The following is a 25,865-nucleotide window of genomic DNA, read 5'->3' as shown; positions in this document are numbered from 1 at the left end:
TCCTTCCATGGCATCCCAGTTGCAAAGGACTACCAGCCAACACCTGCCTTCATGCTAACCCAGCTGGCTACCTTGAGAACAATGCAAGGCCTCACTTCTTCCTGAGGATTTATAGGTGGTTAATAGTTGCTAGGAGAGAGAGGGAGAGAGAGAGAGATTTTTCTTCACACTCCTGTAAATAAACTCTCACCCATACTTTATAAGTAAGCCTAATTAAACTCACGAGATTGCCGCCAGATGTGACATAAAAGCAGACGAGGCTCACGGGGAGCTGGGGTCAGGCTCAGTTGCTCGGTATCTAAATGGAGCTAATTGATGTGCACAGAACCGTTCCCTAGATAGGAGTTCCTAAACTGCGTAAAGGCAGGAAATGGAACTGAGTGCATTCCTCTCTCCTTTGAACTGTGAATGCCGTGTGACCAGATGTTTGAGGTCCCTGCTTGACTCCCCACAATGATGAACTATAACCTAGAACAGCAAACTGAAATAGAACCTCTTCTCTCCTGCACTGCCTTTTCCAAAGTAGTTTATCAGAAAAACAGATATGAAACTAGAACGCCTCCAATCTGAGTACTTTGAGACATAAATTGCTGAGTTCTACAGCCTGCAGCTGCAGAAGCCTAACTCTTGCAGTTAAAAGCTACAGGTACCTGCATCAGCCTTGAATGCTCAAAAGCCTGTAATTTCCACCCCAGAAATGTCTTCTTGCCTATATACATGATCAATCGGGGTTGAGTCACTTGGTGACATCACTGCTGTGATTACTGTTCTTAGTGGCCACAGAGTATTCTGTGGTTTGAATGTTGTGACAGTTAGTGCTTATTAACTCAATACATACTAAAGCCTTCTGGGAAGGAGGAACTGCCTCCATCAAATTGGCCTGGGAGCATATTTTTGGATTGTTTCATTAAATGTTAGTTGATGCGAGAGGTCCTAGTCTATTGTGGGCAACACCATTTCTAGACAGTTGGGCCTGGGCTAAATGAAAATGGCCATAAGTGGGCCAGAGGTTATCCTTTCTTCATGGTCCCCACCTCCAGGTTCCTGCTTTAGTCCCTTCCCTGCCATGATGTAACACATACCTTCAACATGTATTTAAAATGAAAGTTTTCTCCCTTAATTATTATTGTTGTTATTATTATTATTATCATCATTATTATTATTATATTTATTTTGTCATGGCATTGATCAAGTGGCTGGTAGAGTTATCATGAAGCCTGGTAACAAGGTCTTCATAAAGAAGAAAATGATACTCACCGATTATGCATTCCATAGCCCCATGGATGTACAGTAGCAGAGATAATGACCACCACGACTGGGAGCCCATAGCCAAAGGCACAGAGGTGCAGCATCTTGATGTTGCGAGAGCTGAAATAATTCACCACCTTCAGGTTTCTCACCATCAGGAAGAGCATCACTGCCTCCACCAGCATCCAGAAGAAGCAGGCAAGGAAAAGATAGTGTAGAAATCCCGCAATGATAGCGCAAGCTGTCTGCAGAGAAGAAGTCTGCATGTCAGGATCCCCCATGTAGGTAGAAGGTTGATTTACAAATGCAAGGGAGGAATGGCCTCTACTGGGGTTTCTCAAACAATATAGCCTGTTTCCCACTAAGCATAATGTATTCACCCCTTCAACATCTAGAAGTAGGGAGTATCTTGACCAGGTAGCCATGGCAACTAGACAAAGGTCTGTGGTCATGGTAATGGAGCAAGGAATCTCATCAAGGAAGGGAGCAAATGGCCACCTGGGACTCCAAGTATACTTCCTCCAAGTTTCCCAGAGCTGAGAGTAGCCCTAGAAAAAGTTAAGGTACATAAGCAATGGAAGCTTGAAGGGAAAAGGGATTCTAGGATAACACTTCCATGAGATCATCATCCATAATGCAGTGCGACTCTGCAGTGATGCAACTACTTGGGAGTCGTCCACACTCCTGCGAGTGCTCCATGTGCTCTCTAAGTAAGTCCACTATCACATTCATTCACCAACTAGACTTACGTGGAATCTTTCAGTCAGTTGTCAGTCAGTAGAGTAGTTGCCCACTCCATGCCCCATAGGTAAGAAAATCCATCCCAAGGATCCTTATAAAAGACAGCCAAGAAAATGTGTACCCATAGGCCTGACAGTATGGAGGATGAATGTAGACTGCCTAGGGATCACTACCTACCCAGCCTAGACTAGTTGGTGAGTTCCAGACCAAAGACAGATTCTGTCTCAAAAACACAAGGTCAGGCCAATGAGATGGCTCAGCTGATCAATGAACTTGCTGCCAAGCTTGATCACATGAAAGGAGAGAACTGATTCCCAAAAGTATGGATTCCCAGAACCCACATAAATGCTAACTGGGCACAGTGGCCCACATGTAATTCCAGCCCTGGAAGGAAGCCTGATAGTGAGACTAACCATATTAGTCAGCTCTGGTTTGACTGAGAGACTTTACCTCAGTGAGAAATGTGGAAGGATGATTGAGGGTGTTTTCTTACATTGGGCCTCCATATTCATACCACACGTGGTGTAAACACACACACACACACACACACATACACACACACACACACACATATGCATACCACATACTCAAGAGTAATGGGGTTCAGCCAGAGACCGGCACACCTTCCGGTTTTTACCTGTGCAGGGAGCAGAGCCTCGGCTCTGGATCCAAACCCAGACAGCCCACATCCCAGTTGCAGTTCAACTCCCCAGGTATTCTGAAAAATCCAGGATTACAAGGAAGACCCCAAAGTCCATCCAAATACACCATGTTACCAGGACCCCTGGGATCCCAGGACACACCAAGCCAGAGACCTACATGCCATCCAGTTTGCACATATGCTTAGAGCAGAGCCAATGCCCTGGATCCCAAGCCACTCAGCCCACACCCCAGTTGCAGCTCAAACCCAGAAGGGTTCTGACACATCCAGGATCACAGGATCACAAAATCAAAGGAAAGGCAGGCTCCAGTCAGAGACAAGGAAGCCAGACAACACCAGAGATAACCAGATAGCAAGAGGCAAGCATAAGAACATAAGCAACAGAAACCAATTTGACATGCCAATATCAGAACCCAGTCCTCCCACCACAGTAATTCCTGGATACCCCAACACACCTTTTAAGCAAGATTCAGATCTAAATTATCATTTCATGAAGATGATAGAGAGCTTTAAGAAGGATATAAATAACTCCCTTAAAGAAACACAGGAGAATACCAGTAAACACTGAGAAGCCCTTAAAGAGGAAACACATAAATCCTATAAAGAAATATAGGCGAACACAATCAAACAGGTGAAGGAATTAAACAAACTATACAGAATCTAAAAATGGAAATAGAAACATTAAAGAAAACACAAAGGGGGACAGCCAGGAGATGGAAAGCTTAAGAAAGAGATCAGGAGTCACAAATGCAAGCGTCACCAAGAGAATACAAGAGATAGAAGAGAGAAATTCAGCCATAAAAGATATCATAGGGGGAAGGGGGATGTTTGCCCGGAAACCGGGAAAGGGAATAACACTCGAAAGGTATATAAGAAATACTCAAGTTAATAAAAAAAAAAAAGAGTCAAAGGCGTGCATGCATGGCTTCTATCCAGCCGTTCTGACAGGCTTGCCCGAGGGTGCACAGGTGTCAATGGACGAGTCAGGCCACCGCTACACTTTTTATGATTAAACAACCTGGAAAGATGGAGTCACCCAGCAAAAGCTGAAATAGATGCCAGTCTGGACAATGGGCTAGAAAAGACCCCGAGTCGCTTAACCCTAAGGTGGCATTACTGCACTGATGCCCAAGAATATCCACAGGAGTTTTTGTCACTGTGACTTTTGAGACAGAGGCTCTCTCTGTAGCTCAGGCTGGTCTCAGACTCACAGCAATCCTCTTCCTTCAGCTTCCTGAATGCTGGGATTATAGATGTGAGTCACCACACCTGGCTCCACAATAAACTTTAAGGAAAATATGAAATATATATATGTACATATATATATAATTTCCTATTTTAGTAAAAAATAAATATATAGCATATGTGTTTAACAAAAAAAAAGATATCATAGAAGACATTTACACAACAGTCAAGTAAAAAAAAAAAAAAGCAAAAATCTTCTATCTCAAAACATTCAAGAAATCCAGGACATAATGAAAAAAAAAAAGCCAAGCCTAAAAATAATGCATATAGAAGAGAGTGAAGATTCCCAACTCAAAAAGCCAGCAAACATCTTCAACAGAATTATAGAAGACAATTTGCTAAACTAAAGAGATGCCCATACACATACAAGAAGCCTGAAGAACATCAAACAGGTAGTACCAGAAAAGAAATTCATCCCGTCACATAATAAATAAAACACCAAATGTACAGAGAAAGGAAAGAATCTTTAAAGCAGTAAGGGAAAATGGTCATGTAACATATAAAGGCAGAAAAATAAGAATTACACCAGACTTTTCAACAGAGACTCTAAAACCCAGAAGATCCTGAACAGATGTCATACAGACCCTAAGAGAACAAAAATGCCAGCCCACGCTACTATAGCCAGCAAAACTTGCAATTACCATATATGGAGAAGCCAAGGTATTCCAAGACAAAATGAAATTTAAACAATAACTTTCCACTAATCCAGCCCTACAGAGGCTAATAGAAGGAAAAGACTTTACCACAAGGAGGGAAACTACACCCAAGAAAAACAAGAAATTATCTTATCGCAACAAACCTAAAAGAAGAGAAACACACAAACATAATTCTACCTCGAATAACAAAAATAATAGGAAGCAATATTCATTGATCCCTAATATCTCTCAACATTGATGGACTCAGTTCACCAATAAAAAGACATAGGTGAAAAGACCGGATACAGGATCAAGCAGTTTGTTGCATACAGAAAACATACTTCAGTGACAATGACAAACACTACTTCAAAGTAAAAGACTGGGAAAAAATTGCAAGCAAATGCACTAGAGAAACAAGCTGGAGTAGACATTCCAATATCCAATAAAATAGACTTTCAAATAAATTTATCAAAAAAGATGGAGAAAGACAACAATACTCATCAAAGAAAAAATCCAACAAGAGGAACTTTTGATTCTGAACATCTATGCCCCAAATGCAAGGGCACCCACATTTGTAAAAGAAACATTACTGAAGCTCAAAGCACACATTGAGCCTCACACAGTATTACTAGGAGATTTTAGCAAACCGCTCACAGCAGTGGACAGGTCATGGAAACAGAAACTAAACAGAGACACAGTGAGACTAACAGAAGTTATGAAGGGGATTTGAGAGATATCTATAGAACATTTCATCCTAAGACAAAGAATATACCTTCTTCTCTGCACTTCCTGACACCTTCTTCAAAACTAACCATATAACTGGTCACAAAACATGCCTCAACAGATAAAAGAATAAAATAATCCCATGTATCCTATCCAATCACCACAGACAAAGGCTGATCTTTAATAAAAACAAAAAGCACAGAAAGCCCACATACACACAGAAGCTGAGCAATGCTCTACTATACGATAACTTGGCCAAGAAAGAAATAAAGAAAGAAATTAAAGACTTTTTAGAATTTAATGAAAAATAAAGGCACAACACACCCAAACATATGGGACACAATGAAAGCAATGATGATAGGGAAACTCATTATCTCCGAGTGCCTCCAAAAGAAACTGGAGAGAGCATATAATAGCAGCTGGACAGTACATCTGAAAGCTCTACAACAACAACAAAACAAAAAAAAGCAAATACTCTCAGGAGGAGTAGATAGCAGGAAATAATCAAACTCAGGGCTGAAATCAACCAAGTAGAATCAAAAAGAACTATACAAAGAATCAACAAAACCAGGAGCTGGTTCTTTGATAAAATCAACAAGATAGATAAACCCTTAGCCAGACTAACCAGAGGACACAGAGACAGTATCTAAAGTAACAAAATCAGAAATGAGAATGGAGGCATAACAATAGAAACTGGAGAAATCTAAAAAATCATCAGATCCTACTACAAAAGCATATACTCAACAAAACTGGAAAATCTGGATGAAATGGATGATTTTCTAGACAGATATCAGGTACCAAAGGTAAATGAGAATGAGATAAATGATTTAAACAGTCCCATAACCCATAAAGAAATAGAAGCAGTCATTAAAAGTCTCCCAAGCAAAAAACGCCCAGAAGGGTTTAGGATAGAATTCTATCAGACCTTCAAAGAACACAAATACCAATACTGTTCAAGGTATTCTACAAAATAGAAAGAAAAGAAACACTATCCAATTCATTCTATGAAGTCACAATTATTCTTACACCTAAACCACACAGAGACCCAACAATGAAAGATAACTTCAGACAAATTTCCCTTATGAATATTGATGCAAAAATACTCAATAAAATACACGCAACCAAATCCAAGAACAAATAAGTATAGGTTGATGTCATTATGCAGGTGAAGGCAGACAAGCTAAAATGAGGCCTGTCATTGGATGAGAAGGAAAGGAGGCAGGAACAGAGGTTTTAGAAGGAAGGGAGAAGCAGAAGAGGAGGAGCCAGAGCGAGGGCCAGGAGCTGGGAGAACATGGCGGCAGACGTTAAGATTCTTCTCTGCACATAGATACAAGTTTTCATGACTATTTATAAGGGATAGGTATGTACATGATTTTGTGCTGTCTAGATGGGCAAATTATATATTATCAAATGGATCAGAGGTTATTGTGTGGTGTGTTCTTTCATGTGGTGACTTAATTGAGTTAAAAGTTGTGGTGGCGGAACCCACCAAACTTGCCATAGAGTTGAGATGTGTATGCCTGGTGTATACCTGCCAAGGGAACTGTGAGTGAAATCAAAACAGCATGGCAAGGTGCCACACTGGAATAGTACGCAGACCGCCCAGGTCAGAGAGAAAGTCAAGGGGAGACAAAGTGCTGAGCAATATACATGGAAACCAGTTTCACAGTTTTTTTCTTTTTTTTTTACCATAAGTGGCACCAAACGTGAGGCAAGAATCCATGAAAAATTGAAGTTTTTCAGCCTGAAAGTGTTTTATTTTCTAAGAAGGGTCCAGTGCCATGTTGAGTCACATGATGTTGCTAGCTCAGGAATCTTAAACAAAAGAAACAGAGGCAGTCTGCTAGCAGGCTCAGGTCCCCTGCTGTGGAAAGTGCAGGCTGCTCCTAGCCACAGAGAGCTAAATAAATGGAAGATGCCTGCTTCCTTAGCCGGTGTTGATTAGAGTATGGTTTATTTAAAAGCCTGGTTTATTTGCTTTTAGAATACTTATATACAGACTTTGTCTGAATCACATGGGGAATTTCATCCATGATTCAGAACTAGGTGGAAATAAATTAAAGTCTGTAACACCAGGCAGAGTGAATACAGACATATGCCATAGAAGTTATTAATAAAAGTATGACACTCCAGGTAGAGAGCTTAACAGATAGATGGTAATATTTTGGTCTACAGGATACTCAGATTCTCTCTAATGTGGGCTCCACAGGAATTTTAAGCTAAAATCCTGGTTTGACAAGTTGCCTGCTTCTTAATGACATGTATTAATGGAAATGTGGTTAAATTTGTTTTTATAGTTGGAAGGAGAGAGTACAGAGTTTATCCGAATCACATGGGGATTTTCACCTGCAGTTCAGAACTTAGATAGGGAAGATTAGTCACTGACTCCAAGTAGAGAGTGGTGATATTTGCAAATCATAAAAGTTATTATAAAATGGAAGTCTGTACACCAGACAGAGTGAATACAGATATATATTATAGAAGATATTAATAAATAAAAGTTTGATGCTCCAGGCAGAGAGCTTAACATCTGTAATATTTTAACATGGTAATATTTTGGTCTAAAGTCTTAGTTTGACAAGTTGCTTACTTTGTATTGTTATTGGTATTAATAAAAAAGTGATTAAATTGTTTTATGAATTACCTCGCTATGCCATATGGCTCATCAATGCTAGCTAGTGAGGATTTGTAGTTATTTTTTATGTTTACCAAAACAGAAGGTTCATATTCTCTTAACACAGGCTCCATGGGAATTCTGGGTTAATTTCCTAGCATGACAGATTAGAGAAGCCTAAACAGGCTCATACGGTATTGTTTAGCTTACTTCTCTGTTTTATATTGCTTTAATTTTCACAATGGGCATGATTTTTAATCTTGTGGTTACATTATTTCTCTGGGACAGAGTACAAGATACAAGCTTTTCTGGCTACAGACTAAAGAACACAATATTTTGGAAGAAACATTTTTTGTCTTTGTGTTTTTAAAAATGGTGATTAGGCTTTGGACATCTTCCATTCAATCCAATCATATCAATCCAGTTATATTGATTAGATTTGACAAAGTTAGACCTACTGAAAAATTAAATTCAAGACACTCAAACAAAAAGATATCGTGATACTAAAATTTTGTTTTGAGATTTATATCTTAGAGAATGTACAGCTTTGTAAAGCTCATCATCCGAATGCTGACCTGGCTGCTTGGATTCCTGATCTCAAGGACTTTCCCCTGAGTCCAGTCAAGACAGACATCAGGCTACAACAATTATTCCTCCATTTTCCATACCCTCTCCCCACAAGGATATCTCAATGCCCACATACAGCTTGAAGAAGTTATTGAAGAGTCATTGCCCAGATTCCCTAAACTTTGAGAGGCTAAAAGTGGTTATTCTAAGGTTGTCTTTCTAAAGAATTTAAAAATGGTCATAATTTAACAGAAAGGAATTAGCTAGAATTGATTGTATAGCCATAATCTCATTTGGTAAAAATCCTTGTATTTGTTACTAAGCTAAAGTTATAATCTTTATATTGGTATAGAATTTATTTGATACAAGTTAAGGCTTTCATTGGCATAAATTCCCTTTATTGTTACCAAAAATTTAAAAGTACAAGGTTTGGACCCAATCCTTCTCTTAATGCCATTGTAAACTAATCTGAGATGATTAAGCATAGGAATTAAGGACTAAATAAAAAACTCATGGCTGATAGTTTACTGTTAAGGTGTTTTCAAAGTATTCTCATCAGAAATAGCTGAGAGTGGTTAATGGACAACAGTCCAGATTTCTTTATATAGATAAATTGTTTTCAAAAATGGCAGAAATCCAAAAATATGACATTTAATGTTATCCCCTTTGGTGGATTCAAAGAAGAAATTGAATATATCCACCTCCATTGTGACTGGGTAGTAACTGGACAGAAATTGCCTGATTATTCTACAGACTAAATACTGTCCAGAAAAAGACACATTGCAGAATAGTGAATTGATAATTTCTGCTGAGCCAGAAGGACCAGCCCTTTGAAATTCTGCACTTAAAAAATCTGTCAGATGATCCTAGGCCAAAAGGCTGAAGACCTGCTCTCATATGTCACTAACAGGTAACTGTGCAAGTAAAAAAATGTCTCACCTTTCTCAGTTCTGGGAGTCATGTTAGGCTTCCTATATTTACAGATATATTGGTTGTCTCTGATTTCTGATGGGGTTGAAACTAGTTATAGTCTCATAGCCCATCAAGGCTGTTTAACCTTGAGAATACATATTTAATTAGATAGTTATCACATAGTATACAAGATATCCAGGATATAACATGGATTTTAAGCCTTTCTTAAGTTGGAATAGATAACTAAATATTCTGTTTAACTGATAAAATGTTGGACTGGGTGTTAATTATTACAAAATTATAATAGTTGTGCTCAGCTTACATTTGAGAGAGAATTTTTTTTTAATTAGACCAGAAGGGTGAAGTGTAGGTTGATGCCATTATGCAGGTAAAGGCAGATAAGATAAAACGAGGCCTGTCATTGGATGAGAAGGGAGGCAGGAACAGAGGTTTTAGAAGGAAGGGAGATACAGGAGAGAAGGAGAAGGAGCAAGGAGAAGGAGCTGGGAGAACATAGCAGCAGATGTTAAGAATCTTCTCTGTGCATAGATACAGGTCCTATGACTATTTATAAGGGATGGATGTGTATAGGATCTTGTGCTGTCTAGATGGGCAAATTATATATTATCAATTGGATCAGAGGTTATTGTGTGATTTTTTTTCATGTGGCGACTTAATTGCGTTCAAGAGAATTTGTGGTGGTGGGGTGCACCAAGCCCGTTACGGAATTGGTGAGGTAACAACCCAAGGGAACTATGAGTTAAAGCAAAACAGTGTGGCAAGGGGCCACACTGGAATGGCATGCAGACTGCCTGGGTCAAAGAGAGAGCTGGGAAGGAAAGCTGTATGTTCAGGAGAGAAAGCACAGACCTGTATGTGTGAAAACTGGTCATGACATTTTTCTTTTTTACCACAACAACATTAAAACCATCATCCATCATGATCCTGGGCTTCATCCCAGGGATACAGAGATGGCTCAATATATAGAAATCCATCAATTTAATCCACTATATAAACAAACTCAAGGAAAAAATCACCTGATCATTTCATTAGATGATGAGCAAGCATCTGACAAAATTCAATATCCCTTGAATTCAAACTCTTGGAAAGATCAGGAATTCAGGGCCCATATCTTAACATAGTAAAAGCAATATACAGCAAACCAGTAGCCAATATCAAACTAAATGGAAGGAAACTTGAAGCAATTTCCACTAAAATCAGGGACTAGACAAGGCTGCCCAACTCTCCCTACCTATTCAATACAGTACTTGAATTCCTAGCCAGGGCAATTAGACAACAAAAAGATGTCAAAGGGATACAAATTGGAAAGGAAGAAGTCAACATATCACTGTTTGCAGATGATATGATAGTATACTTAAGTGACACCAAAAATTCCACCAGAGAATTCATACAGCTGATAAACAACTTCAGCAAAGTGTCTGGATATAAAACTAACCCAAATAGTAGCCTTTCTCTACACAAAGGATATACAGGCTGAGAAAACAATTAGAAAAAACAACACCCTTCACAATATCCACAAATAAAATAAAATATCTTGGTGTGACTCTATCCAAGCAAGTGAAATATCTGGATGACAAGAACTTCAAGTCTCTGAAGAAAGAAATCAAAGAAGATATCAGAAGATAGAAAGATCTCCCATGCTCATGGATTGACAGGATTAATACAGTAAAAATGGTCATCTTATCGAAAGCAATCTACAGTTTCAATGCAATCCCCATCACAATTCTTGATGGAATTAGAAGGAGCAATTTGAAAATTAATTTGGAAAAGCAAAAATTTCAGGATAGGGAAAACTATTCTCAACAATAAAAGAATTTCTGGGAAATCACTATCCCTGACCTCAAGCTGTATTACAGAGAAATTGTGATAAAAAACTGTATGGTATTGGTACAGAGACAGGCAGGTAGATCAGTGGAATAGAATCAAAGACCCAGAAATGAACCTACACACCTATGGTCCCTTGATCTTTGACAGAGGAGCTAAAACCATCCAATAGAAAAAGACATTGCTGACATTGACATGTTGTAAATGAGTGTTCTGTTGCAAGAACAGAACTGAGTGGGTAGGCTATTCATATATGCTTTCTTTGAATTAACATAAATGCCAGTTCTTGGGGTTCTCTCTAAAGAACATTCTGGAAGGAAGCTTCATGTTATGCAGCGCCTCAGAGAGCAAGATTTTAGGTGCCTGAGCGGCAGAGGCAATCTACAGAAACCATGAAAGACAAGGCAAAAGTTGTTGCCAATCCAGACAAGCATGCCTAAAGCCAATGAGCTCCCTAGGCCCCTCCCCTCATGCCTTTCCATCCACAGAGTTGAGAGACATCATGTCCTAGGAGGGATGACAAAGTTGGTGTTCCTTAAAGAATAGCTGTTACACTGATGGAGGATGGTAGTGAATACTTAACAAAAGGGACTAAGGGACTTATTAATCCTTACATCAGTGGGGGACCATTCAAGCATTGTGTGTGGTCTGTGCCATGTTTTTCTAATTTATCCACATTGTTCAGATGTAGCAGTAGAATTAACTCAATGTTTGTTCTGGAAACTCCAGCCCCTTGTTCCCTTGTCAACACCTCAAACACTCACATTCTAATCAATGTCATATTCCAGAAGGGGAGAAAATGGCAGAGAAAAATAAGTAAGACAAACCTAGACTCAAAAAACCTAACTACTTCTGAACTTTAAATTGGGGTTCTTGTAAAGTTACCATGTCCCTTTGTGCTAACTTCAGCCCATCCAGGAACTTGGCCTACATGGCTGGAAGACATCCTTCATGTTAGTTCTCTTACCTCACAGTCATTCTTCAGTCCATTCCACTTTGACCTTGGTACTTCATCACCCTTAAGACTCCTGGTGGGGGAAGGGGACTAGCTTTTTGCTGAGGTCGATGACCAATAGGCTGCTGAGAAAATGGTGAAGCCAATTTAAAAGGCAGGGGCAGGAGTGGCTGCCAATCCATGACTATTTATTCAGTTTGTCTCACTGTTGCAAAAATCACTGACAGGAGTGGTTTAAGGAAGGAGAGGTTTATTTGGGCTCATAATTTAAGGATATGGCCCACCATAACAAAGAAGGCATGTGTGTAAGTAATTTTCTGTGGCTGTGATAAAACACGATGACCAAGGAAACTGATAGAAGGAAGAGATTCTTTGGGCTTACAGGATAAGAGTCACTGTGGCAAAAATGCAATGCAGCAGGTAGCAGGCTTGGTGGCAGATACAGGAAGCTGAGAGTTCACATCTTCAAATGTAAACACTGAGCAGAAAAAGCAAATCGGAAGCACAGCCCACCCCAGTGGCATACTTCCTGCACCAAGGTTGTACCTCCTAACCCTCTCAAAGCAACACCACCAACTGGAGACTATGTGTTTAAACACCTGAGCCTTTGGGGGACATTCTCATTCAGGCCACTACAGTGTGGTGATGGAAATAAGAGGCAGCTACTCATGCTGCTCTTGTAAGGAGAAACCTGACAAAGCCAATGCTGGTCCTCCACCTGCTTCTATTTTGTTCAGCGCCACAGCTGATGTGATGGCATTGCTCATTTTCCAGATAGGCTTTCACCTCCTCACTTAAACCTCTCTCGAAGTGTTCTCGAAGACATACCAGAGGCATATCTCCTAAGTGACTCCAAATCCCATCAAGCTAACAAGATAAGCACTCCACCAGGTACCTTGATGGGTTTCTCAGCTCCCCTGGATACCATTGGCCACTGCCCCCTTGATATCCTTTCCATCAACCACCTCAGTCACATTGCTCCCGTAGATACCCTCTTCATAGCCTTTATTTCCCCTTCTATTAATATCTATTCCCTCTTAGCCTGTCGACCGAATGCTGAAGCTTCCTTGAAGATCACTTTTCTGCTCACTGTATCTTCCTTCAGTGGCTGTCTTGTCTTCATCCATGGCCATGTCTCTGCCTAGGTCTAGGAAACACAATTCATAACACAGCCTATGTAAATGGATCCCCTTCAAGTTGTGTTGAGCATTGTTTATGGAGTCATGGGACACTGCACCCACTCCTGTCACAATAATTATCATTTATATATTATCTGTTCCCAAATGCAGCTGTCATACAGAACTGCCTCCTTGGGATTTATATAGTGGGATTTTCAATATACATAATGATACAAGGTTTTTTAATATTTTAAAGCTTAGACCTTTTAGCTCCCAGCCAGCTACCTAATTTAACCTGACTAATCTTGGCACTATGTTCTATCACATTGCTAGTTCTACATCTCTTCTCCATTTTGATCCATTGTTCACCTCCATGTCTGCTGGCACATTTTCCTTGCCTCATTTCTTCTCACAATGCCTGCCACAGCACCTCCCTGCCCCTCTCTTTCTGTAGGGGACACATTTCCATTGTCTCATTTCTTCTACCAGTACCTGCCTTCCCCACCTCTCAAGTTCTGCCTCTACTTCCCGCCCAGTGATTGGCTGTCAGATTTTTACTACAGCCAATCAGATAGAATTCTAGATTGCCTCCGGAATAGTAAAAAAAAAAAAAAAGGGATCTTCCTGGTTGCTGCCCCGCAGAGAGCTCGTGGGCAGCACCCTGCGAGCGAACTTGAGCCTCGGGACCACAGGTAAGACCAAATTTTCTGCTGCAAGAGACCTGCCTGGTGAACTCGGGGCACACAGAGGCAGAATTCCTCTAGGACCGGGCACCTCGTGTTTACCGGGAGTCCCACACCCACGGATCCCAGCCCACAGCAGCTCTCTGCTCCCAGACCCCGTGGGAGAGAGACCCCACCGCCTGGTCAGGTGGGCACTCCTGAGGCTGCAGAACGGAAGAGACTACCAACACTGCCCACCCCTGCCCACATCCCTGGCCCAAGAGGAAACTGTATAAGGCCTCTGGGTTCCCGTGGGGGAGGGCCCAGGAGCGGCAGGACCACTGCGTCTGAGACACCGCCGGAACCTGAAGGAAACAGACCAGATAAACAGTTCTCTGCACCCAAATCCCGTGGGAGGGAGAGCTAAACCTTCAGAGAGGCAGACACGCCTGGGAAACCAGAAGACACTCTGCACACACATCTCGGACGCCAGAGGAAAACACCAAATGCCATCTGGAACCCTGGTGCACTGAAGCTCCCGGAAACGGCGGCACAGGTCTTCCTGGTTGTTGCCGCCGCAGAGAGCTCGTGGGCAGCACCCCGAGAGCGAACTTGAGCCTCGGGACCACAGGTAAGACGAACTTTTCTGCTGCAAGTGACCTGCCTGGTGAACTCAAGAAACAGGCCCACAGGAACAGCTGAAGACCTGTAGAGAGGAAAAACTACACGCCCAAAAGCAGAACACTCTGTCCCCATAACTGGCTGAAAGAAAACAGGAAAACAGGTCTACAGCACTCCTGACACACAGGCTTATAGGGCAGTCTAGCCACTGTCAGAAATAGCAGAACAAAGTAACACTAGAGATAATCTGATGGCTAGAGGCAAGCACAGGAACCCAAGCAACAGAAACCAAGACTACATGGCATCATCGGAGCCCAATTCTCCCATCAAAACAAACATGGAATATGCAAACACACCAGAAAAGCAAGACCTAGTTTGAAAATCATATTTGATCATGATGCTGGAGGACTTCAAGAAAGACGTGAAGAACTCCCTTAGAGAAACACAGGAAAACATTAATAAACAAGTAGAAGCCTACAGAGAGGAATCGCAAAAATCGCTGAAAGAATTCCAGGAAAACACAATCAAACAGTTGAAGGAATTAAAAATGGAAATAGAAGCAATCAAGAAAGAACACATGGAAACAACCCTGGATATAGAAAACCAAAAGAAGAGACAAGGAGCTGTAGATACGAGCTTCACCAACAGAATACAAGAGATGGAAGAGAGAATCTCTGGAGCAGAAGATTCCATAGAAATCATTGACTCAACTGTCAAAGATAATGTAAAGCAGAAAAAGCTACTGGTCCAAGACATACAGGAAATCCAGGACTCAATGAGAAGATCAAACCTAAGGATAATAGGTATAGAAGAGAGTGAAGACTCCCAGCTCAAAGGACCAGTAAATATCTTCAACAAAATCATAGAAGAAAACTTCCCTAACCTAAAAAAAGAGATACCCATAGGCATACAAGAAGCCTACAGAACTCTAAATAGATTGGACCAGAAAAGAAACACATCCGTCACATAATAGTCAAAACACCAAACGCACAAAATAAAGAAAGAATATTAAAAGCAGTAAGGGAAAAAGTTCAAGTAACATATAAAGGCAGACCTATCTGAATCACACCAGACTTTTCGCCAGAAACTATGAAGGCCAGAAGATCCTGGACTAATGTCATACAGACCCTAAGAGAACACAAATACCAGCCCAGGTTACTGTATCCTGCAAAACTCTCAATTAACATAGATGGAGAAACCAAGATATTCCATGACAAAACCAAATTTACACAATATCTTTCTACAAATCCAGCACTACAAAGGATAATAAATTGTAAAGCCCAACATGAGGAGGCAAGCTATACCCTAGAAGAAGCAAGAAACTAATCATCTTGGCAACAAAACAAAGAGAAGAAAAGCACACAAATATGAATATAACAGGAAGCAATAATCACTGTTCCTTAATATCTCTCAACATCAATGGCCTCAACTCCCCACTAAAAAGACATAGATTAACCAACTGGATATGCACCGAGGACCCTGCATTCTGCTGCCTACAGGAAACACACCTCAGAGACAAAGACAGACATTACCTCAGAGTGAAAGGCTGGAAAACAATTTTCCAAGCAAATGGTCAGAAGAAGCAAGCTGGAGTAGCCATTCTAATATCAAATAAAATCAATTTTCAACTAAAAGTCATCAAAAAAGATAAGGAAGGACACTTCATATTCATCAAAGGAAAATCCACCAAGATGAACTCTCAATCCTAAATATCTATGCCCCAAATACAAGGGCACCTACATATGCAAAAGAAACCTTACTAAAGCTCAAAACACACATTGCACCTCACACAATAATAGTGGGAGATTTCAACACCCCACTCTCATCAATGGACAGATCATGGAAACAGAAATTAAACAGAGATGTAGACAGACTAAGAGAAGTCATGAGCCAAATGGACTTAACGGATATTTCTAGAACATTCTATCCTAAAGCAAAAGGATATACCTTCTTCTCAGCTCCTCATGGTACTTTCTCCAAAATTGACCATATAATTGGTCAAAAAACGGGCCTCAACAGGTACAGAAAGATAGAAATAATCCCATGCGTGCTATCGGACAACCACGGCCTAAAACTGCTCTTCAATAACAATAAGGGAAGAATGCCCATATATACGTGGAAATTGAACAATGTTCTACTCAATGATAACCTGGTCAAGGAAGAAATAAAGAAAGAAATTAAAGACTTTTTAGAATTTAATGAAAATGAAGGTACAACATACCCAAACTTATGGGAAACAATGAAAGCTGTGCTAAGAGGAAAACTCATAGCGCTGAGTGCCTGCAGAAAGAAACAGGAAAGAGCATATGTCAGCAGCTTGACAGCACACCTAAAAGCTCTAGAACAAAAAGAAGCAAATACACCCAGGAGGAGTAGAAGGCAGGAAATAATCAAACTCAGAGCTGAAATCAACCAAGTAGAAACAAAAAGGACCATAGAAAGAATCAACAGAACCAAAAGTTGGTTCTTTGAGAAAATCAACAAGATAGATAAGCCCTTAGCCAGACTAACGAGAGGACACAGAGAGTGTGTCCAAATTAACAAAATCAGAAATGAAAAGGGAGACATAACTACAGCTTCAGAGGAAATTCAAAAAATCATCAGATCTTACTATAAAAGCCTATATTCAACAAAATTTGAAAATCTACACAAAATGGACAATTTCCTAGACAGATAACAGGTATCGAAGCTAATTCAGGAACAGATAAACCAGTTAAACAACCCCATAACTCCTAAGGAAATAGAAGCAGTCATTAAAGGTCTCCCAACCAAAAAGAGCCCAGGTCCAGACGGGTTTAGTGCAGAATTCTATCAGACCTTCATAGAAGACCTCATACCAATATTATCCAAACTATTCCACAAAATTGAAACAGATGGAGCAATAACGAATTCCTTCTATGAAGCCACAATTACTCTTATACCTAAACCACACAAAGACCCAACAAAGAAAGAGAACTTCAGACCAATTTCCTTTATGAATATCGACGCAAAAATACTCAATAAAATTCTGGCAAACCGAATCCAAGAGCACATCAAAACAATCATCCACGATGATCAAGCAGGCTTCATCCCAGGCATGCAGGAATGGTTCAATATACAGAAAACCATCAACGTGATCCATTATATAAACAAACTGAAAGAACAAAACCACATGATCATTTCATTAGATGCTGAGAAAGCATTTGACAAAATTCAACACCCCTTCATGATAAAAGTCCTGGAACGAATAGGAATTCAAGGCCCACACCTAAACATAGTAAAAGCCATATACAGCAAACCAGTTGCTAACATTAAACTAAATGGAGAGAAACTTGAAGCAATCCCACTAAAATCAGGGACTAGACAAGGCTGCCCACTCTCTCCCTACTTATTCAATATAGTTCTTGAACTTCTAGCCAGAGCAATCAGACAACAAAAGGAGATCAAGGGGATACTGATGGGAAAAGAAGAAGTCAAAATATCACTATTTGCAGATGATATGATAGTATATTTAAGTGATCCCAAAAGTTCCACCAGAGAACTACTAAAGCTGATAAACACCTTCAGCAAAGTGGCTGGGTAGAAAATTAACTCAAATAAATCAGTAGCCTTCCTCTACACAAAAGAGAAACAAGCCGAGAAAGAAATTAGGGAAAAGACACCCTTCATAATAGACCCAAATAATATAAAGTACCTCGGTGTGACTTTAACCAAGCAAGTAAAAGATCTGTACAATAAGAACTTCAAGACACTGAAGAAAGAAATTGAAGAAGACCTCAGAAGATGGAAAGATCTCCCATGCTCATGGATTGGCAGGATTAATATAGTAAAAATGGCCATTTTACCAAAAGCTATCTACAGATTCAATGCAATCCCCATCAAAATACCAATCCAATTCTTCAAAGAGTTAGACAGAACAACTTGCAAATTCATCTGGAATAACAAAAAACACAGGATAGCTAAAAGTATCCTCAACAATAAAAGGACTTCAGGGGGAATCACTATCCCTGAACTCAAGCAGTATTACAGAGCAATAGTGATAAAAACTGCATGGTATTGGTATAGAGACAGACAGATAGACCAATGGAACAGAATTGAAGACCCAGAAATGAACCCACACACCTATGGTCACTTGATTTTTGACAAAGGAGCCAAAACCATCCAATGGAAAAAAGATAGCATTTTCAGCAAATGGTGCTGGTTCAACTGGAGGTCAACATGTAGAAGAATCCAGATCGATCCATGCTCATCACCCTGTACAAAGCTTAAGTCCAAGTGGATCAAGGACCTCCACATCAAACCAGACACACTCAAACTAATAGAAGAAAAACTAGGGAAGCATCTGGAACACATGGGCACTGGAAAAAATTTCCTGAACAAAACACCAATGGCTTATGCTCTAAGATCAAGAATCAACAAATGGGATCTCATAAAACTGCAAAGCTTCTGTAAGGCAAAGGACACTGTGGTTAGGACAAATCGGCAACAAACAGATTGGGTAAAGATCTTTACCAATCCTACAACAGATAGAGGCCTTATATCCAAAATATACAAAGAACTCAAGAAGTTAGACCGCAGGGTGACAAATAACCCTATTAAAAAATGGCGTTCAGAGCTAAACAAAGAATTCACAGCTGAGGAATGCCGAATAGCTGAGAAACACCTAAAGAAATGTTCAACATCTTTAGTAATAAGGGAAATGCAAATCAAAACAACCCTGAGATTTCACCTCACACCAGTGAGAATGGCTAAGATCAAAAACTCAGGTGACAGCAGATGCTGGCAAGGATGCGGAGAAAAAGGAACACTCCTCCATTGTTGGTGGGATTGCAGACTGGTACAACCATTCTGGAAATCAGTCTGGAGGTTCCTCAGAAAATTGGACATTGAACTACCTGAGGATCCAGCTATACCTCTCTTGGGCATATACCCAAAAGATGCCCCAACATATAAAAAAGACACGTGCTCCACTATGTTCATAGCAGCCTTATTTATAATAGCCAGAAGCTGGAAAGAACCCAGATGCCCTTCAACAGAGGAATGGATACAGAAAATGTGGTACATCTACACAATGGAATATTACTCAGCTATCAAAAACAACGAGTTTATGAAATTCGTAGGCAAATGGTTGGACCTGGAAAATATCATCCTGAGTGAGGTAACCCAATCACAGAAAAACACACATGGTATGCACTCATTGATAAGTGGCTATTAGCCCAAATGCTTGAATTACCCTAGATGCCTACAACAAATGAAACTCAAGACGGATGATCAAAATGTGAATGCTTCACTCCTTCTTTAAAAGGGGAACAAGAATACCCTTGGCAGGGAATAGAGAGGCAAAGATCAAAACAGAGACTGAAGGAACACCTTCAGAGCCTGCCCCACATGTGGCCCATACATATACAGCCACCCAATTAGACAAGATGGATGAAGCAAAGAAGTGCAGACTGACAGGAGCCGGATGTAGATGGCTCCTGAGAGACACAGCCAGAATACAGCAAATACAGAGGCGAATGCCAGCAGCAAACCACTGAACTGAGAATAGGACCCCCGTTGAAGGAATCAGAGAAAGAACTGGAAGAGCTTGAAGGGGCTCGAGACCCCATATGTACAACAATGCCAAGCAACCAGAGCTTCCAGGGACTAAGCCACTACCTAAAGACTATACATGGACTCACTCTGGACTCTGACCTCATAGGTAGCAATGAATATCCTAGTAAGAGCACCAGTGGAAGGGGAAGCCCTGGGTCCTGCTAAGACTGAACCCCCAGTGAACTTGACTGTTGGGGGGAGGGCGGCAATGGGGGGAGGGTTGGGAGGGGAACACCCATAAGGAAGGGGAGGGGAGAGGGGGATGTTTGCCCGAAAACCGGGAAAGGGAATAACACTCGAAATGTATATAAGAAATACTCAAGTTAATAAAAAAAAAGAAGACAATATGTAATAAAAGCCATCTAGACATATAAAAAAAGGACAAATATTTACAAAATATGAGATCCATGATGGGTCATAAAAATAAAATACCAAGATCTTGCCAGCATTTACAGAATTATCAATTGGATATAGAAAGGGATGCTGTAATGTTTTGCCCATGGAGGGACACTATTTGGAGGTGTGGCCCTGTTAGAGTAGGTATGTCACTGTGGGTGTGGGCTTTAATGCTCTCATCCTAGCTGCCTCCAAGACAGTCTTCTACTAGCAGCCTTCAGATAAAGATGTAGAACTCTCATGTCCTCCTGCACCATGCCTGTCTGGAATTGCCAAGTTTCTGTCATGGTGATAATGGACTAAATCTCTGAACCTGTAAGCCAGCCCCAGTTAAATGCTGTCCTTATAAGATTACCTTGTTAACAGAAGATGTTTTTATGGCATCAATGGAATGAGAGGCCCTTAGTCCTGTGACGGTTTAAAGCCCCAGCATAGGTGAGTGGTAGATCAGTGAGGCAGGACTGGGTAGGTGGTAGAGTACCCTTATCAAAGCAGGGTGAAGAGGGGATGAGATAGGGGTTTGTGAGAAGGAATCAGAAAATGGAATAACATTTGAAATGAGATAAAAAATAACCAATAAGAAATTAAAAACAGAAAAAAAGACAGCATTTTCAACAAATGGTGCTCATTCAACTAGAGGTCAGCATGTAGAAAAATGCAAATTGACCCATTCTTATCTCCTTGTACAAAGCTCAAGTCCAAGTGGATCAAAGACCTCCACACAAAACCAGATACACTGAAACTAATAGAAGAGAAAGTGGGGAAGAGCCTTGAACACATAGGCACAGGGGGAAATTTCCTGAACAGAACACCAAGGACTTACGCTCTAAGATCAAGAATCAATAAATGGGAACTCATAAAATGGCAACGCTTCTGTAAGGCAAAGGGCACTGTCATTAGGACAAAACAGCAACCAACAGAATGGGAAAATGTCTTTACCAATCCTACATCTAATAGAGGGCTAATATTCAATATATACGAAGAACTCAAGAAGTTAGACTCCAGAGAATCAAATAATCCTATTTTTAAAAGTGGGATACAGAGCTAAACAAAGAATTCTCACCTGACAAATATTGAATGGCTGAGAAGCATCTAAAGAAACATTCAATATCCTTAGTCATTGGGGAAATGCAAATCAAAACAACCCTAAGATTCCACATCATACCAGTCAGAATGGTTAAGATCAAAAACTCAGGTGACAGCAGATATTGGCGAGGATGTGGAGAAATAGGAACAATCTTCCATTGTTGATGGGATTGAAGACTGGTACAACCACTTTGGAAATCAGTCTGGATGTTCCTCAAAAAATTAACATAGTTCTATATGAAGGACCCAGATATACCACTCCTAGACATACATCCAAAAGATACTCCAACATATAACAAGGACACATGTTGCACTATGGTCATAGCAGCTTTATTTATAACGGCCAGAACCTGGAAAGAACCAAGATGCCCTTCAGTAAAGGAATGGATACAGAAAATTCAGTACATTTACACAATGGAGTACCACTTAGCTAATAAAAACAATGACTACATGAAATTCTTAGGCAAATGGATGAAACTAGAAAATATTATCCTGTGTGAGGTAACCCAGTCACAAAATAATACACAGGGTATACACTCACTGATAAGTAGATATTAGCCCAAAAGCTTGGAATACCTGAGAAAAACTTCACAGATCATATGAAGCCCAAGAAGAGGGAAGACCAAACTGTGGATGCTTCATTCTTTCTTAGAAGGAAGAACAAAATACTCAAGGGAGGATATACATGGACAAAGAATGGAGCAGGAACTGAAGAAAAGGTCTTCCAGAGACTGCCCTACCAGGGGATCCATCCCACTTTCAGCCACCAAAGCCAGTCACTATTGCTGATGCCAAGAAGCACTTGTTGACAGGGGCAAGATGTGGGTGTCTCCTGAGAGGCTCTACCAGAGCCGTACTGATACAGATGAGGATGGTTACAGCTAACCATTGGACTGAACAGGGGGACCCCAATGGGGTATTTAGAGAAGAGACTGAAGGAGCTGAAGGGGTTTGCAACCCCATAGGAAGAACATCAATATCAACTAACCAGACTTCACCAGAGTTCTTAGGGACTAAACCACCAACCAATGAGTACACATCGAGGGACCCATGACTCCAGCCATATATGTAGTAGAGAATGGCATTGTCCAGCATCATTAGGAGGAAATGTCTTGATCCTTTGAAGACTCCTTTCCCCCAATGTATGGTGATGCCAGTACATTGAGGTTGGAGTGGGTGGGTGGGAGTGGGAGCAACCACATAAAAGCAGGAGGAGAGGGCATGGGAGAGGGGGAAAAGGCATAACATTTGAAACGTAAATACATAAATATCCAAGAAAATAGATTTTAAAAAATAGAAGAGAGAGTGGGGAAGAGCTTCGAACACATGGACACAGGGGAAATTTTCCTGAACAGAAAAGCTATGGCTTATGCTCTAAGATCAAGAATCAACAAATTGGAATTCATAAAATTTCAAAGCTTCTGTAAGGCAAAGGACACTGTCAGTAAGACAAAAAGGCAGCCAACAGATTGGGAAAAGATCTTTACCAATCCTACATCTGATAGAAGGCTAATATCTAATATATACAAAGAACTTGAGAAGTAAGACTCCAGAGAATCAAATAATCCTATTAAAATATGGGGTACAGAGCTAAACAAAGAATTCTCAATTGAGGAACCAAATGGCTGGGAAGCACCTAAAGAAATGTTCAAAATCCTTAGTAATCAGGGAAATGCAAATCAGCCATGAGATTCCACCTCTCACCAGTCAGAACAGCTAAGATCAGGTGGCAGCAGATGCTGGCGAGGATGTGGAGAAAGAGGAACACTCCTCCATTGTTGGTGGGATTGCAGACCGGTACAACCACTCTGGAAATCAGTCTGGAGGTTCCTCAGAAAACTGGACCTAGTACTACCAGAGGACCCAGCTATACCTCTCCTGGGCATAAACCCAAAAGATACTCCAACATATAACAAGGACACATGCTCCACTGTATTCATAGCAACCCTATTTATAATAGCCAGAAGCTGGAAAGAACCCAGATGTCCTTGAACTGAAGTATGGATACAGAAAATGTACATTTGCACAATGGCATACTACTCAGCTATTAAAAACAGTGACTACATAAAATTCTTAGGCAAATGGATGGAACTAGAAAATATCATACTGAATGGTAATCCATTCACAAAAGAACACACATGGTATGCACTCACTGATAAGTTGATACCAGCCCAAAATCTTGAAATACCCAAGATAAAATTCACAAACCACATAAAGCTTAAGAAGAAGGAAGAACTAAGTGTGGATATTTCAGTCCTTCTTAGAAAGGGGAAGGAAATACCCAAGGGAGGAAATACAGAGACAAAGGGTGGAGTAGGGGCTGGAGAAAAGGTCATCCAGAGACTGCCCCACCTGGGGATTCATTCCATATGCAACCACTAACCCAGTCACTATTGCTAATGCCAAGAAGTGCTTGCTGACAGGAACCTAATATGGATGTCTCCTGAGAGGCTCTCCCAGAGCCCTACTGATACAGATGAGGATGCTTGCAGCTAACCATTGGTCTGAGCACAGGGACCCCAGTGGAGGAATTAAAGAAAGGACTGTAAGAGCTAAAGGTGTTTGAAACTCCATAAGAAGAACAACAATATCAACAAACTAGACTGCACCCCACCCCCAGAGCTCACAGGTTCTAAACCACCAATAATGTGTATACATGGAGGAACCCATGGCCCAGTCATATATGTAGTAGAAGATGGCATTTTCTGGCATCAATTGGAGTAGAAGCCTTGGTCTTGTGAAGACTCATTTCCCCCCATGTAGGGGAATGCCAGGGCGTTGAGGTGGGAGTGGATGGGTGGGGGTGGTAGCATCTTCATAGAAGCAGGTAGAAGGGAGGAAAGGAATGGGAGAGGGAGTAAAGGGAATAACATTTGAATTGTAAATACATAAAATATCCAATAAAAAAAGGAAAAAAGAAGGAGGGACAAAATACTCAAGGGAGGAAATATAGGGACAAAGAGTAGAGCAGAGACTTAAGGAAAGGTCATCCTGAGACTGTCCCATCTAAGGATCCATCCCATATAGAGTCACCAAACCCAGACACTACCAAGAAGTGCTTGCTGGCAGGAGCCTGGGCTGTCTCCTGATTGGTTCTGCCAGAGCCTGACAAATACAGAGGCAGATGCTCACAGCCAACCACTGGACTGAGCATGTGGTCCCCAAAGAAAGAGTTAGACAAAGGACTGAAAGAGCTGAAGGGGTATGAACAAACCAGACACCCTAGAGCTCCCAGGGACTAAATCACCAACAAAAGAGTACACATGCAGGGACCCATGGCTCCAGCTGCATATGTAGCAGAGGAAGCCCTTGTCGGGCATCAATGGGAGGAGAGTCCCTTGGTCCTGTGAAGGCTGAATGCCCAGTGTAAGGGAATGCCAGGGCAGGGATATGGGAGGGAGTTGGTAGGTGGTTACGGAGCACCCTCATAGAAGCAGGGGGAGGGGAATGGGATAGTGGGGTTCTGGAGGAAAACCAAGAAAGGGGATAACATTTGAAATGTAAATAAAGAAAATATCCAATAAAAAGAATGAAAAAAAAAATAGTTTGACCTGTAGGTAGGGGTATGGAGCATTGAGACGGAAGGACTCAGTTCTTCATGGGCAACACTATCCCTGGGCTGGTAGTCCTACACTATATAAGGAAGCAGGCTGAGTAAGGCAAGAGGAGAATGCCAGAAAGCAGCATTCCCTCATGGTCCCTACTTTAGTTCCTGCCTTGCTGAACTGTGACATGAAAGTGTAGGCTAAAAGAATGCCTTTCTTGCCCAAGCTGCTTTTGTAATATTGTTTATTACAGCAACAGAGAGAAAACTAGGACACTGTCAGGGGACACTATGAAAAGACTCTGGAGAGGGAACTAGATAGTGATGAGCAAAGGAACATGGGCAGATTGTTCGGCTGGATAGGGGCACAGCCCAAGGGTCACAAACCTGGTTGTCAGTCTTGTCTATACCGGTGAGGAAGAGAATCTTGGCCAAGAAGAGACACACACAAAGGTGCAGGTGCAGGTAGGTGTTGTGGTTCTGAACTGCACGAAACAACAGGAAGGTGGCTATGGCCAAGGCGAGACATACCAGAGAGATGACTGTACCCACATAGCTGATGATATACAAGGAAAATTCCATCTATCAGGAAGGAGAACAATTGTTAACCTCACAATGGAACTAAAATCCCCCCCAGCACCAGAAAAAAAAAAGGTAACACCTTACCCAGACCTCCTGAAAGTCTCAAGACTTCTATCCCCTAGTCTCAGAATAA

At 41.0% G+C, this 25,865-nt stretch overlaps 1 protein-coding gene across 4 annotated transcripts in view; it reads right to left on the bottom strand.

Annotated features, from left to right (window-relative positions):
- The window catches only part of Adgre1 (adhesion G protein-coupled receptor E1), a 155,562-nt gene that overhangs the window by 13,149 nt on the left and 116,548 nt on the right, over positions 1-25,865 (bottom strand). For 2 of the 4 annotated variants that reach the window (XM_039083467.2, NM_001007557.2), the window contains 2 exons: positions 25,538-25,732; positions 1,258-1,493 (listed from right to left, as the gene is read on the bottom strand). In XM_039083467.2, the coding sequence (XP_038939395.1) occupies positions 1,258-1,493; positions 25,538-25,732 (431 nt within the window). Of the gene's footprint in view, positions 1-1,257; positions 1,494-3,359; positions 13,297-25,537; positions 25,733-25,865 lie in introns of those variants that run through there. The other 2 variants (XM_039083468.2, XM_006244280.5) reach the window with 2 other exon arrangements.

This window comes from Rattus norvegicus, chromosome 9 (genome assembly GCF_036323735.1).
Source record: "Rattus norvegicus strain BN/NHsdMcwi chromosome 9, GRCr8, whole genome shotgun sequence".
Lineage (NCBI taxonomy): Eukaryota > Metazoa > Chordata > Mammalia > Rodentia > Muridae > Rattus > Rattus norvegicus.
The sequence above is the reverse complement of the archived record's forward strand: the minus strand, read 5'-3'. Positions and strand labels throughout refer to the sequence as shown.